Below are 16,213 nucleotides of genomic sequence, written 5' to 3'. Positions count from 1 at the left end.
ACCCAGTTCATGTGTATTCTGGCTGTTGTAAATTCTGCTGTGAAATTCACTTTGTCTCCCACCAAGGATATGGATATAGTGAAGGAAATCTCTATACTTTATGAGCCAGCCGGAGCAGTAATCCAGCCGCGAAGTCCTCCACGGTGCAATATAAAAATCTGCACCATAAATATCTGAGAAACATCCGCTCGGGGGCATCCGTGACAAAGTGTTAGCTTGTGCCTAAACACAAAAACTGTAGCATGTCAGGACACATGATATGGTTATATTGCAGCCAACTGATTATCAACAGGTGAAGTTCGCAGTGCTTTTGATCAAACTTAAATAAAGACCAATGTTCAATGTTCTGAAGTCGCACAGTGTTATACCCAAAGAAATTGCATTTTTAGATATCAGTGCTTTACAGTCATGATCATGTGTGCACACAAACCCACCACACAGGTCAGTGGCTTTTGTGACTAAAAGCCGCAGGGAGCTCTGTGGTGTGATTCTGCGAGGATAATCTTAAACACACATGCTGTCTCGAAGGGGAGCTGTGGAAAGTTGGCTCAGAGCGGCCAGCTTTCCTGAAGCAACTGTAAGGTAGGCTTCAATTTTTATAAAGGCTTTTACATTTTGATGTGTCTGTCTGTGGTCATTTTCTCCCTGGGTATATGGCTGAAAAGAATGGAAATGAGATGGGGTGGGTGTGGATACCTTTCTTGAGGCATGTCTTATTCATGATTTAGTTTCAATTATACCATCAAGTGGTTTGCTGTCTTACGACTGGGTCCACAGTAATTATTCTAACTATACATCTAGGACTTTGTCATGATTATTGCTTTCAGGGTGATAATAATGTGCTTTTCGCTCAGCACCAGTACTCCCTTGTTGATACAGTTCCAATAAATCCCTGATGTAGAAATTGAACACGGATGGAGGATGAAAATTGATTTAATCTGGTTCCTGTTTTTCTTTTTCCCCACTTTGTTTTCAATCTATATCTGAGAGCTTAAAACCTCTTTCATGCCATGCCGAAATCTGTATTCTATAAAGCCCTGTTACACATCTGTTTCTTTCTCAGTAAAAAAATAACCCAACAGAATAGTCTCTTTCTTTTATATGCAACTTTTTCCAGTCCAGATACGTGTTGTGACATTTGGGCTGTTGGATTTTTATTTAATTTTTTCAGGCATTCATCATCTACTTGCTCTCCAAAATCCCCATGTGTAAAATACATTGTTCTCAGGAGACAGCTCGCAAACTAGCAGAGACATCCTTTTCCTGTCAAGGCATATCTGTTTGACTAATCTACAGATAAAGGTAGACTATTGTCCTTTGACAGAGTTTAACAAGGTAGGAAACACTGCGCAACAGTTTTTGCAGTGTTTGTTAGAAGCCTGATTAAACTGAATAACCATTTGGTTTTCATTATTCTATTTCTGCTGAACAAATTGGGACAAACCACACCTGATTTTGAATATTTCCACATTGTCTTCCAAAAATAGCAATGTTTCCTTCATTTAGAGATGTTTTTGTAAACCAGTTCCTCTGCCTACATGCCATCTTAAACTTTAAAGTTTCCACTCACCTGCACATTGTTTCCTAAAAGCTGGAAAGCCCCTGAAGGCCAGTTCTTTAAAGTGACCCTCTGCAGCTGGTATTTGTCAAGATAAACCGTAGTCGCTGAGTTTCCTTTAAAGAAGAAATGTTAAAAGGCCAGTTAGGGTTAATCCACTGATGCAGTTATCACTGACTGACAGAGAACCATTGTGAAAGCAACCTTTCCTTGATTAGCGCATACTGCTACATTGGTCCCATTACATATTTATTTTAAAGGCTCCTCTTTATTAGAGTATAGTACAATCGTGTGTTATGGTACAAGAAGCAGAATGTTTAACACTAATTTAGTGATTTTGCTAAATTCATTCATTATTTCCAGGCCAGATGCATTTACAATACAGATTTACAGAGTCTGAAATAATTGAGCGCCCAGCATAGGTGAGAACGGGGGAATGTGAGACATCGAGTAATGTGAGACACCCCCTGTAATGTATTTCACAGAAAATTCACCTTTTTAATTTTTTGGTCTGAAATAATGGTCAGTGATGCTGATTTGGTTTAATGGAAAAAGCTCAATAAAATGTGTTAAAAGCATAAGTAAAATTGCTGCTGCACTTCTTATTTTTCTGTGCCTAAGAGGACCATGAATAGGTGATGGGAGGCAATACGCCAAAAAGCATTCAAAATTTTAGGGGGTGGCAACTGATAGACATCAACCTTGAAGTCTGCTACAAAAAAAGGGCTATTTCAGGGCCGATCATGAGTCGCCCTCCTCCCCTCCGAGAGAGGTAGGGGTCTCTCATCACAGGGTAGTTTAGCGTGGTGAGATGGTTGAATGCTAGGACTTCATTAAGCCCCTCTATTGTTAACATCTGGGTTCAGAAGAATGGCTCTTTCTTTGGTAAATGTTGCCCTGGCTTAACAAGGGATTTTATTACACCATGCAGTTGACATTGGCAGCAGTGTCACGTCTGGCAATGGAAACCCCTCAACTGTTAAGGTCACAGGAGATCAATCAAAGCAGCCTGTTTCCCCAAAGCTTATGGTTCTCACTAGGAACAGGAGTAGAATGTGTATCCAATCTTTGAATCAAGATATGAAAATCAGCTGCAATACTTTTAAGTTCATACTGGTTCAATTGCTTCCACAGTGAAAAAAATAACTCAGCACTTGTAGCATGTTTTACATCATTTGGAGCTTATTTGCAGTTGTAGTCCACCTCTCTCATTTGTTTTGGTCCCATACCTGCATTTGGACGCATTCATTATATGTGTATATCTTATACTTTCTTCAAAATGCTGCCCAATCTAAAGTACTGCACAAATCTCCCATATCACTCCTTTAGTCACATTTCCTTTCGCTCAGTCTCCGTCCGCCGCCTCCCTCTCTGTTTTTATCCCCACCCTGGTAGGGATGTGGATGCCATGGCAACTGCTGACTCATCCTCCACCGTCTGTGACCGACTGGCCGTCCTCTAATGCCATCCTGGGATACATCAGGGGCTTCCATCTTCCAGGCACATATTAGCATATTGATCTGACACTTCAATTTGCTGTATTGGTTGCAGCAATCTGCGCAGGGTTTTAGTCTCGGAGGACACGGAGAAGCAGCTGGATGAACGGCAGCTATTCGGATGGGAAACGTACCCACTACAGTGAAGCACTGCCTGAGCTATGAGAAACTCATCCAGGACTACCCATGGGTGGGACGCTGGTTGCTGGAGGAGAAGGTGGGCGTCGTTTCTCTTGTTTTTAATCTGCTGCACATGCTCTGCCACATGACTCTCTCATGATAGAGAGGCTGCACTGCACTGTGGTCACTGATGCTGCTGTGTGCTGCTTATATAACCGTCCTCTGCAACTGGAATTCTGCTCTACTACATATTACTGTATTTATGAGGATGCATGGGATTCCCTTAAATGAGAATGGTAATTTCCCTAATATTTCAGAATTGACTAAATGTCTGTTTAAAAAAAGATGCAGAATAGATAGGCATACTACTGTTTCCATCTCTGTGTTGTGTAACACTATAATTAGATAATTTAACAAGATAGAGCCTTTTTAATGCAAGATGGCAAACTGCTGCTGCAAATTTACAGTAGGCTACAATCATAAACGTAACTCACTGATCATCTGCTAAACTTTAAATAATAGGAATTAACATGTGTATCTATATTTACTCAAGAAGCATCTGCAGCATTATAACACATAGCTTTTAGCCTCAGATATGTAATTCTGTAGATGTATACACTTTTTGACTATATCTGTAGAAAATGCATATCAAAAAATGTAATGTCACAACAGAAAATTATCATTGTCATAATTTATTTAATATTACTAAAATTACTGCTTCCAAGTTACACACATTTTCAAAGACAGCCTGCCTATGAGCATATTATATTATTTGGGTCACATCGGGGGCCAATTAACGATACATTTAACAAGCAACATACAAAAGCTTGCCCCTAGTCAAATAGGTAGTAGGCCTACTATCATGCAGCTAAGTCAAGTAGCTAGTTTACGTTGTCTCCTGCAAATGTAGCTAACATTACAAAGCAGCTAAATATATATTTACTTTAGTTTCCTGCTCAAAGTAATTATTACAGCTAACATGCCGTGAAGTTAGTCTGAAGGACAGGGACGTTAGCTAGCGCTAACCCATAGGCTACTACAGTATATTTAGGTCTATATCTTGACAACAGCGTTAACCACATCCAGTTGGTGAAACATAAATTGACTCACTGCTGCCAATACCGTGCATAACTGCCAGCCGGAAAACGTTATGCTAACCTTTCCCTCTGCTCCACCAGGTTCCCCGCGATTCACCGTCATTCTCCTGCTACGCTTGCCCTATTTTGTTTACAGTTTGATTCTCACGCTTTTCTCGTCGACACACTCCGTTACGTTACGCACTGTTGTTCTTTAAAGAAGGCAGGCTATATTGTGCTGCTGATTATATATTTATGTTACATGGTACGCGCATTTCTCAAATGGTTGAGTTTGAGCTGTTCACTTCAAACTCTGTGTGCTTTCTATTTTATTTTACTTGCAGAAAGTAGCAATAAAAACAGTGTAAAATAGAATACTGCATCATCAAATTCCTACTCCAAGACCTTAAATATGTGTAGATACGTAAGTAGCCTTTTGCAAATGTTACTGTAAGTTTAAGTTAAGCAAGTGTGCAGTAACATGGTTGTAACATATCTTATTGACTATAGACTAAAGATTAAATATTGGACCTACATTCGTAAGTTAGACAGATAAACGAGTCCAGACAGAAAGGCACTGTTTGCTAACAAGTTAGCCGTAGCACCAAACTGCCTGTTGTTTTTCACTCCCTTTTGGAGAAAAACACGTTTTTTGTGGTGGTGTTCTAAAATGTGGCCGTCACATTTGAAAAAGTTAGCTATATTAATTAGGCTATGTAATACTTTATCTCTGTTGAAGTTTTAACCTTTCTGATAAATAATGAGGTTCAATCCAGCTAATACCTAGGGTCCTCAAAATATGAGTTGTGGTTTTTGTGGAGTTACCCTACCTTTTTCCCAAGTATCAAAACATGGGACTGTCATGGCATACTTGAAGTATGCCATGACAGTCCCATGTTTTGGTTCTCAGGTTTCATCTCCCAATAAGGAAAACACTACAGTGGCTCATGTCAAAAATAACTTCGAACAAAAGGACGACTGACTGACTGCTTGTGTTCAGTGACCTGTTGAGTTGTATTCCTCTCTTTATAACATCTCTGTTCTCTATTTTCCCAGACTGTTACAGGACACGAGTATCCAGAGTTTGTTAAAATAGTTGAAGTTGGGCCGAGAGATGGACTTCAGAACGAAAAGGTAAACTCTTTAATTTCAGTTATGGACCTCATCTATATTTATGTGCACTGTTGTTTTTGTATTACCGTACATGATTATCTTGGGAAACTCCCCTTTTTTCCTGTATTGTTCATACATAACACAATCCATAACATCTGTGTAGTGCGCCGTAATTGCCTGGGGCATATGTTTTACATTTTCTTTGAAATTGAATATGAAAGATGACACGGCCTCTGGCTTAGTTTACCCTGCCTAGCATGTCACCGCTTTATTATTTCCTTATTGTACGCCTGTAGCTTTACAGATTGCAGAGGTCAGGTCTATTTAGCACAGTTACTGTATAGTTAAATAGATCTGAAATTATGTTGCATGTAAATGTAGATATCAGGGTGATTGGCAGGCAGCGAAGCAAAGAAAAAAAAAAATCAGTCCGATATCTGCATGTTTTACCTCCTATTCTGAGTGGAATCATATCCGGAAAGAGCTGTTTCAGTTTCATTGTTCCCCAGGAAATTGTTCCGACAGGGGTGAAAATCCAGCTGATAGACATGCTCTCAGGAACAGGCTTGTCTGTGATTGAGGCCACCAGCTTTGTCTCTTCAAAGTGGGTACCGCAGGTAATAACTCTTCTTTGTGCACAGAAAAAGGTTGCTGAGTGATTTATTAGGCTCTCTTTCTTGTCTGCATAAGTACTGAGGAAGGATCCTTATTGGACCCACAGATGCTTTTGGAACGGATTGCTTTAGCATATTCTTAACTCAATCTTTCTTTCCAGACATAAATTGTACCACTACTCACTTCCGGAAAAAAGAGAAAATGTGACCGTGTTTTGTTTATGCTGTGAAATGTGGCATGAAATTATGATTCTGTCACTTAGAAACATTTGTGTAGTAGGATGACATATTCTTAAGATCTGTTCAAATAATACATTTTTTATTTTTTATGACATGTTTTCCCCTATCCTTGTTTAGATGGCAGACCACACGGATGTACTCAGAGGTATCCAGAGAGCCCCTAATGTTCGGTACCCTGTTTTGACACCTAACATGCAAGGCTTCCAGGATGCTGTAAGCATTCATTTTCAATTCAGCACGATCTCTGCTATAAACCATAGCTATATCAATACTTTTCAATTTGGGTAAATTGTACTAGGTACCACTCTTTTTGCTCACTTTCATAAGAATGACTCAAACACAGCGTTATAAATGGTTTAACAAGTACATTTTTCTCTCCTGTTTCAAGGTTGCAGCTGGTGCTACTGAGGTGGCGGTGTTTGGGTCAGCGTCTGAGACCTTCAGTAAAAAAAACATTAACTGCTCTATTGATGAAAGCATGCTGAGATTTGAGGAAGTCATTAACACTGCCAAAGAACAACAAATCCCAGTCCGTGGGTTAGTACTCTGGATATTAATTGTCACTTACAATGAGTGAAAATACATGTAATGCTTTAATAACTTTCAGATGGTACGCTGACATTCATTTATTTATTTTTACTCCAAATGAAAACAGTTGAATATACTGCAGTTTCTATATGTAGGAAAAGCACACAGTTCAGTAATGATACTTTTAAAGCAAACTTCCAGATGTTCACTATGTTATATCTATGATTTGGTTAACCACCAGAAGTCCAGATGGACATTAAAGCAAACCAAACAGGGTAAGTCACTGATTATAGTTCTATCCTTTTGTCATTCATGGCAAAGAAAGTCACTGCGAATGCAAAGCGTGTTATTTTAAGATTATATAAGCCTCATGGCCCCCAAAAAATACACACTAGAACAACAGTGGATTAGTGTAACCTTTGTCACTTTCAATGTGCCAAATAGTGTTTGCTGATTAACAAATGGCATCGAATCAATGACTGAATAACCAACTAAAAATCTAATCACCAACCAAATTTCATGTTAATCTTTGTGTATGCCTTCTAGATATCAGACTGACAAACTTACCAACAGCTAAAATAAGTTAACACAGGGGCAACAGTGACAATTCCACATTTCACAATGGGAAAACAGGAACAGACAAACCTTGGGACCAAAATAATCAGCAGCTTGAAGTGTTCGGTCTCAAGTGAATTGCTGCTACATTCGAAGTATGTTTAGTTTGTTGTAGTAAGTCAATAACATTAAATGCAACCAAATGTTACCTACGAAAAAACACATTACCGGTACACTTCTCACTAACATTCTCTTTCAGGTACGTGTCTTGTGCCCTTGGATGCCCCTACGAGGGACACATTGAACCCGGCAATGTTACTAAGGTAAAACGGGTCTTTTAGACATACCATTATATGCTAGCAGATTACATTAGTTAAGTGACTACTACTACCAGTATTTTAAGCTTGATTCTTCCTCGTAAATAGGTCATGGCATTTTGTCCTAACTTTGATACACACATGATAAATTAATTAGAGGATTGGCGATGTGTGAGTCACCGAGCGGAGTTGTGTTTTTTTGGTTTCTTCATATCCCAGACGAATTACAGATTGGACTTTCATCATTTCCCTTAAAAAACTAAATGATGCTGTTTTCTCATTATTCCTTAGGTGGCAAAGAGGTTATATGAATTGGGCTGCTATGAGATTTCCTTGGGGGATACCATTGGTGTTGGTACTCCAGGGTCAATGTTTAAGATGCTGCAAAATGTAATGACGGAGATCCCCACCAACGCTCTAGCAGTTCACTGCCATGACACATACGGGCAAGCACTGCCCAACATCCTTACTGCACTTCAGGTAAGAACTCATAAAATAAAGTGAAGTATGACAGGTTACCTCAAAACTACTACTACCACTGAACATCATGATCAGGGTTATTAATATAATTATTATCAATAATAAGTAATCGTACTAAAAGGATGATGCTTTTAATATTTTAGGTAAGACTTATCAACAAGGACTGAATTATACATTACATTTGACAACAGGATTAAAACAAGACCCAAACTGTTTATCAAAAGCATTCACTGATTTATATATTTTTACAACAGAAAACTTACTAGGTTGTGAAAATTAAGAATAATTCAGCCAGAAATGTCCATGAATGTATTTCAATCTTCAATTCTTCTTCAAAACAAACACCCCCTGCAATGCACCATATCATTAACAAGGTGGCCCTTACATATAAAACACATACAAATTAACCGTGAAAGCAAAAGAGAACAACTTTTGTAAAGACAAAATATAATCAAAAAATCAAAAACAGAGCTCAACCCCAAATGTGATTTGTAATAATATATCCCTTGTTCTAAAATAAATGGTGGTAAAAATGTACAAAGCAGGACTGTGCTGCCTTTCACTTGGTAAGTATCAGTCAAGACACCTGGCAGGGGCCTCATTTATCAACAGTGCGTAGAAAAGGTTCTAAATTCACTCTTACGAATGAAATTTAGTATGTGCTTAAGTACAAAAAAATCGGTATTTATCAAACGTGCGCTGGCCTATCGTACGCACACCAGTAAGTCATCAATCTTGATAAATCCCACATGTTCTTAAGTGTCATGCTCGTTCACGCTCAGCCCATTTGCATTCAGAAACGCCTCCAATTAACCATATATGGTCACAACACATCCCTTTATCAACCATCTGAATGTGTTTTACCCCTCTCCGCCACAATGGTAAAGAGCCGAGGGTAACGAAAAGAAACTTCTCCAACACAGAAATGGAAACCCTTGTAAACGAGGTTGAATCGAAGCAAAACATATTTTGTTGGCGCACTTAGTGCAGGCATTAAAACAAAAGAAAGCTTGCTGCATGGGAAAATGTGATATTTTCGAGCAAGTTGTAAGGCAACGGCATTGTTTGCCGCGATTTGACAACTTTACGTGCAGTCATTCATAAACTCTTTCAATAAAAAAGAGATGAAGATAAGCTCCTAACAACAATAGAGTTAGCCTACTAAGTGAAATGAGTGATTGGCGAGTCTGGCGAGTCACCGCGGCTCGTCCAGCTCACAGCTGAGTGCTGAGACGCACAGAGAGCATCGGAGGGATCCTCCGCTTCAAAACATGTAAACGTGACACATTTAATGAATAATCAATTAGAGCTTACCTAAAAATAAGTGTGCCATATAACTATTTATTGCATTTAGGATGTTAGCTCATTTGGACGCTGTTTTGACCGTCTGTTTTCATTGATGTATTGGCGATATTATATCTACTTCAGTTTCATTACTGAGTCGTGATCAGTGTTCTTAAAGAAACTTAGATTATAAAACAAGAGGTCCAAAACACAGATGATGATTAAACAAACAAATGTATGACTTTATATTACCCTAGAAATGCACGGGTGGATTTGACGCGTGGCGATTATAGATATAAAGAGAACGCTGGCGGTTCTAGTGTTAATGCAGACGTTGAAACTCTTAAATGCTTTGCTTTGTGCTTGTAATATCGCTATTCTACCACTAGATTATGTTCGTAAGCATGGTCAGAGTTGTGCTTACATTTACACAGATTCATAAGTCTAAGTACATTTTGGTAAATGCCATACCTTGCGTGGCAATGTTCTTACGCCCTACTTACGCACAGATTTGTGCGTAAGTACGGTTGATAAATGAGGCCCCTGGCATTTCAGGAAGTTCTTAAAATGAAGAGGAATGGCTCCAAAATGTGAAAAGTGTCTGTACTTTCTCTTGCATGGGTCTGTAGGGGGTTTACAAGTACTGGCATTGTTAGTAGAGGAGGCCCATTTACGTCAGATTTGGAAGGATAAGATCTCCTCTGTACAAGCAAAGGACAGTCATGCATCATCCTCTTGAGCTGCTCATCTTCTCATGTTAAAATGTTCGACAGCTTTTTACTCTTGCAGTGGCTTGGCGACGATTCTTTAGGCACATCCTGCTTCACAGGCGCATCCCTTTACTCATGATGAATATGAACACTCTTGTGAAGAACCGCAGGCCAATTGTGGATAAATGCCCAGCCTTTGCATAAATCAAATGTTGTCACTCACGACAACATGAAGAGGAGCAACCAGATGTGGAAGCAGCACAGTTGAGATTGTGTTTCTTGTTCCAAAATATCTTTCAACTTCCTAAAGTTACTGCCAACATTGAAAGGACCACAAGTCTTCTCTGAGACTTGAAATCATTATTCCTGCTGGAGATAATCGTATGTTAAGCATGTCTGAATACATATTTTAAACAAATTTCAAGGCATACGTTATGGTGACAATATCTCTTCTTAATTTTTAGAAAGAGAAATTTTTATTTTCCACTGAAATCAGGCAAAAGTCATCAAAATCTACATTTAGGCTGATTTAGGCGGTATTTTAGAGCTTACAAGAATATAAATACAAACCTCCCAAAAATACTATTAACTTTCTCTTCTGACAAAAACTCCTAATAAATCAATGTATCGCTGTCCAAATGTTTATGAAACTCACTGTAAACCTGATTCTACCCTGAGCCTTAATGACAATGTGTCAGTTTACGACATTATGAATGCATCCTCTGTTTGGCGAGCATTGAGAACGCGCCAAACAAATGTATAGGTTACAATGGGACACACAGAAAACCTAGAAAGATCAGTCAACAAGGAAGAGGGGCATTAAGAAACATGATCTAAGCTTCCCTACAAAGCAAGATGATTCACAAACTGCCCGCTGGAAAAAAAAAGTCCCAGAATCTTAATGAGCATAAGATATTTCCAATGGGCCCTTCCATCACAGTACAAGTGTATTGTAGTAAAGAATAACCAAATGTCATGGACAATAAGTTATATTCTTTTGTTTCTACACAGCTCACAAAAATATAAGTAAGTTGTAAACCCCCTGTGGAAGAGCTCCTGCCGGGGTGTTTTTCACCACTTTGCCCGTAGCGAGTGACAAAACTGACATAAATGCAGACATAAAACAAAGGCAACGCAGATATGGCTGTATCAGATCTCTAGAGCACATTGTCATTGCAGAGGAAGAAGCTCATTGAGGGCTGGGCGGGTCAACAGATGTGAGGGGGGTCAGCACAAAGGCTCACCTATTCTGTGTCTGACGGACAAAGCCACCGAGAGCTAGGTGGATAGGGGGGCCCTGGGGGGCTCCTAACTCATCTGTCGCTTGGCTGTTGAACCCTGACAATGCTGTGCTTAAAGACCGGTGGAAAATGATCCTTTCATTTGCTCGCTGCTGAACAAGTGATGAAGGCAGCTGCAGACACGACCCTAGAAACTTTGGTCGCACTTGTGCAGTAGTTAATTATGCTGCTTTGTGACTCTTGCATCATTTCTGCGGTAATGTCATTCATATGCTCTCTGGCACTGAATCACCCAAAAATAACAAAGACCTAGTTTTACTTGCAAACATTTGATTAAAAATGTCACAGGTACACACCCACTATGGACAAAGCACCTTAGTGTGTTAACCAATAACTACCCTTAACTTATACTAATAAGTTAAGTTACTTTATAGTCAATGGTTGGTTACATTGAAGTTTGTCTTTTCGCATATCCCCTCTCAAGTTACCACACTTCGGAGGGGGTCAGAGGGCAGGGTCAGCTGCAGTACAGCGCCCCTTGAGCAGTTTGGGGTTAATTGTCTTGCTCAAGGACACAATGGTAGAGATGGTGGGCACCGTAGACGCAATACTAGCCTCTGCTAGTTTTACAACTAACTGTAAAGAATTTATTTGGAGGAATTCATGGTTTTATTTACTTTTCATATTTAGGCTTTTCTTTTGAGTATCCATGTTGCTATTAATCAGGAACATCTGCAACACTGACTTGAAGAAAAATAATGTCCATGTGAAATGTAGCAAATATTTCCAAAGTTAGCTTGAATGGCAGAGCAAATAAGTGCAGAGGGACAGTGTAAATTCTCCGTGGATCATATATAAAGTGATTCATCACAGCTGCCCCGTGGCCACAGAGGATAATAGCAGTCGGGAATATTTAGCCTACCATTTGCTCACCCATAAACAAGATGGAAATGAAAGATTTTATCATGACTTTTCATTACTGTGTGCCAGAGGTGCACACCACCAACCGGGAGAAAAATGAATTCCCCCAGCGCTGTCAGCCCTGAGTCACCTCTTTTGTTCCTGATAAAGACATTCCTCAGGCTTTGTACCTTATTCAGGAGGTCTGGGGGGGCTTTGTTACAAACCGACTCCTGGCAGGTCACACAATGACAATGTATGTACTTAGATTTCACAGGCTTGGCACGGAAAATGATTTATTCCTAACCGCAATTTTGGTGTATTGTGAGGTGCTGCAGCTGGGGAATACAGTATGACTTGTTAGTGCTCACACTTGAGCTCTCCACTAACAATAACATTCAATCATCAGTACGGCCATGCAGCGTAAATAACTTTTACTAACATGTAAAGATCTACTATTGATACTGTGTTGATAACTTCAGATAACTATATTTGTCTTTATTTATTTATTTAAATTGTATTCTTACTATTTATTTTACTTTTAATTAGTAGATGTTATGATATGATGATGTTAGAATTTCCATGTATTGTATAACGTAATGGCCATAATCTCCACAATGATGTTCACCATCACTTTAATTGTCATTTGGAAGTTTGAAGTAAACACCAACACAATCAAATCTAATAATGAAGAATTATGAAATCCATAGGTTGAATATTGATAAAATGCTTCTTTTAAATCACAAAATTTCACTGAAAATCAAACATTTTATCTATAGAGCAATACAAAGAACTGTTCACATTACAAGCGCAAAGTACTATTGGATTCTAATTATTATTATGATATTAGTTATGAAAAGATAAGTACATTTCAACGTGTAAAGTATGTTATATATTTTGATATCATAATTCAGACAATAAAAAATGATTAAAATCAAGTATGATGTTAATGTTTCAAAATTGCCCTTCCCGCTGATTTTTACCTGCAACTCTTTGACAGGTTGATTTTTTTATGGAAAGCCTCTGTAGATTTATTAAAGCCTACTGTATTTTTGGCAGCTCCAACCAAGAACATGTATTACTTTAGGGTAATAAAGTAAACTGTGGTGGGATTTGACTTCCACCTTTACATAAGTAAATATATAGACTGACCCCCGTTGTTTTTGGTGGTTCTGCATTCATGAGACTCATTTATCTATGAAGAAGGCTTGATAATATAATTCAGAATTCTTGATGCTCAAATAAATCATGAAGTAAAACTGTCATTTATTTATTCTATATATGCATGTTTTGTCTATATTTTAGCTGCCGTCCAATATCTGTGTTAAGCTCTTGAGTGGCGAGCATATTTGTGCGTTCCTGGGAAAAGGGTGATATATGTGTCAGCAGTGGATCCATGATAGTTTCTTTCAGCTTCCCAGTTTATGTAGGAGAGGGTAAAGCATCACTGCCTCATATCCTTCAGTGAATACATGCTGTCTCTTTCCCTCTCTTTGACGCAGTTATAAAACCAAAATGGGAGCATGTCCATCTTCAGCCTTTTCCACTCAGAGAGTAAAATGTCAACAAGATTATCCTGAAATCATGCAAGTTTGAAAATACACTGTGTCTTTACTCAGGAATGCATTGCTTTTATATAGCCACAGCTCACTGAATATGGCTTTTAAACGCTGAGCGCACATCTGGTTTCTAGGCAGTGTGAATCTAACTGAGCATTGGCAGGCTCCAGTTGCTGACCACCTATTCCTGTACGATTAGTGTCCTGAGGAGCAGAGCACGCTGCTAAAGGGTCTGTTTTGTTCCTCACGGAAAAAGTATGCTGAAGACCCCTGGCCTTAGACGGTTTGCCAGCTGAAAGCGAGAGGATTGGCATGGTAGATTACAAATCCGTGTTTATACTAGAAAAAAAATCTGCGTAGTATAATATCCTGCTCTGGCTTTAACCAAGGTCTGGAAATATTGTGCGCTGTACACACTGGAGTAGATCTCCTCCCCCTTCTACCCCACCTCCCCTCCTTTACCTTGCCAACACAAACAGCAATTACGGCTGGCTCAGACAGCCTTCTGAAAGAAGTAGGTTCTTGTCTGGAGGAAAAGCAACCAATTAGTGGCATTGTTTAAGAAAAAATAATGAAAAGGGCATCAGAATCTTTCAATTTAGTGTGCTTTGTTCTACTCCATGGGGTAAAAGTCCTTCATGACCCAATGCCACTGAGAAGATCAGCGTGTTAATTGTGTCTCTCTGTGGGATCCTCTGACATCTGGCTCTGCCACGGAAGCTGGAAAACATCTTTAATATTCTCATGACAATCCCAGGGACATGTGGAAAACATCCCGGAATCTTAGTCCGTAATGACTGAAAAACCCAAGGTCTGGCTTTAGACACTTGGTATTGTAGGCAGTAAAAAAACAAAAAAAACAAACGCTTCCCACACAATCTAACAATTATGATGATTGTAAGCAGCCAATGAGTCAAACATATAACAAAGTAAACAAAGTTTATATCTCTTACGGGTGTAAATCTTTGTGCCAAATGAACATCAGAGGACTTGAAGATTAGTCCAATAATTTATGACCTTAATGATTATTTCTAGCCTCCGCACATTAATTACAATTCCTGTGTTGTTGGAACGTGAAAGAGGACGCTATCCATCTTAAGAAAAAATGTCTTCTCAATGTGGCAAGAAAGTGAATCCCCATGGTTTAAGGGCAGAGTAGTGCTATAAAAACACGAGTAACCCGGAAAATCAGAAACATATGAAAAGTTCTGTTCAGCATTTATAATGTTCCTCTCATATGAACAAGGCCGAAATTATGTGGTACCAGTGGTTCACGCTGACAAAGAGGATGACTAAGCCATACTGCGGGACATTCTGTGCCCACTCATCTTTAAGACATAAGCCCACAGGTCACCTAAACAGCTGTAAAACATGACCACAGCCCTGGCAAGAGCGCGGGCAGAATAATCCGACAGTACAAGGATCTTTGTTCCTGGATTTTACCTGGGGTGAAGCGTGTGCGGAGGCGCTGAATGTCTCTGTTGTGTGTTCCTTGCAGATGGGGGTCTCTGTGGTGGATTCTGCAGTAGCTGGCCTGGGAGGTTGCCCATACGCTCAGGGTTCATCTGGCAATGTTTCAACAGAGGATGTTCTCTACATGCTCCATGGCATGGGCATTGAAACTGTAAGTGTGTCTCCACAAGGCACTTAAACAGCCCTGCTGCAATTTATGATTCTGTAATACCCACAGATCGACCAAACTCATAGTCTTTCAAAACTAATTTATAGAAACAGATCGCTCTGAAAAAATACTTCTCTGTGAATGTTTATTTTACAATATCAGTGGTTTTAGACAACCTGCACTAGCCCACAGTGTTGCCTTCCCAGTCTTGGTGACAATTTATTTAACAATTCCTACCCCTGCTGGTATTATGCTGTCACTACAGTTTAGTCACCCGTTGCACACATCCATTAAAATTCATAGGCAGTTTGCCTTTAGGCTGAAACTTTTTGAAGGTGTTAGGATTATATCATCTTCTCATTAATTTCAACTGATCTAACAATAAATATTTTTTTGATAGGGTGTGAACCTTGCCAAAGTGATCGAGGCTGGTGACTTTATCTGCAATGCTGTATGTCGCAAGACAAACTCCAAGGTTGCCCAGGCAAAATGCAGGGCACTGTGATGTGTTTCTGTAAAGGAATATATTTAATTATTTGATTCTGTTACCTTCAAAGTGCTTTCCCTGTTGTTGCTGCCTTCAGATATGTTGCCTATGCTGCTGTATTTGAAGAATGTTTTTCCTTGCTTGAAGATTTTTAACATTTTGTTTTGTGGTCTCAAAATCTGCTCTTTCAAGAACAGTTCCCTAACTTTTAAAATGTACTTAATTGTCAGATTTTTAACGAGATATTTTGGTGTCTTACTTCTTGCTCTGCATGTTAGGACATTAAAAAAGGAGTAAGGACAGGTTAAATAAGC

General features: G+C 39.2%; 1 protein-coding gene across 1 annotated transcript; it reads left to right on the top strand.

Moving 5' to 3' along the window:
- Positions 1-3,140: 3,140 nt before the first annotated feature.
- Positions 3,141-15,990, top strand: hmgcll1 (3-hydroxymethyl-3-methylglutaryl-CoA lyase like 1). Its single transcript, XM_080036415.1, has 9 exons — positions 3,141-3,271; positions 5,307-5,384; positions 5,873-5,980; positions 6,335-6,430; positions 6,606-6,754; positions 7,560-7,623; positions 7,909-8,097; positions 15,290-15,415; positions 15,813-15,990. The coding sequence occupies exons 1-9, from the start codon at positions 3,176-3,178 to the stop codon at positions 15,915-15,917; spliced, it is 1,011 nt and encodes a 336-aa protein (XP_079892541.1). The 5' UTR covers positions 3,141-3,175; the 3' UTR covers positions 15,918-15,990.
- The last annotated feature ends 223 nt before the right edge of the window (positions 15,991-16,213 follow it).

This window comes from Ammodytes marinus, assembly GCF_949987685.1.
Source record: "Ammodytes marinus genome assembly, chromosome: 11".
Lineage (NCBI taxonomy): Eukaryota > Metazoa > Chordata > Actinopteri > Uranoscopiformes > Ammodytidae > Ammodytes > Ammodytes marinus.
Note: the sequence above shows the minus strand (reverse complement) of the source record. Positions and strands in the feature narration are given on the sequence as shown.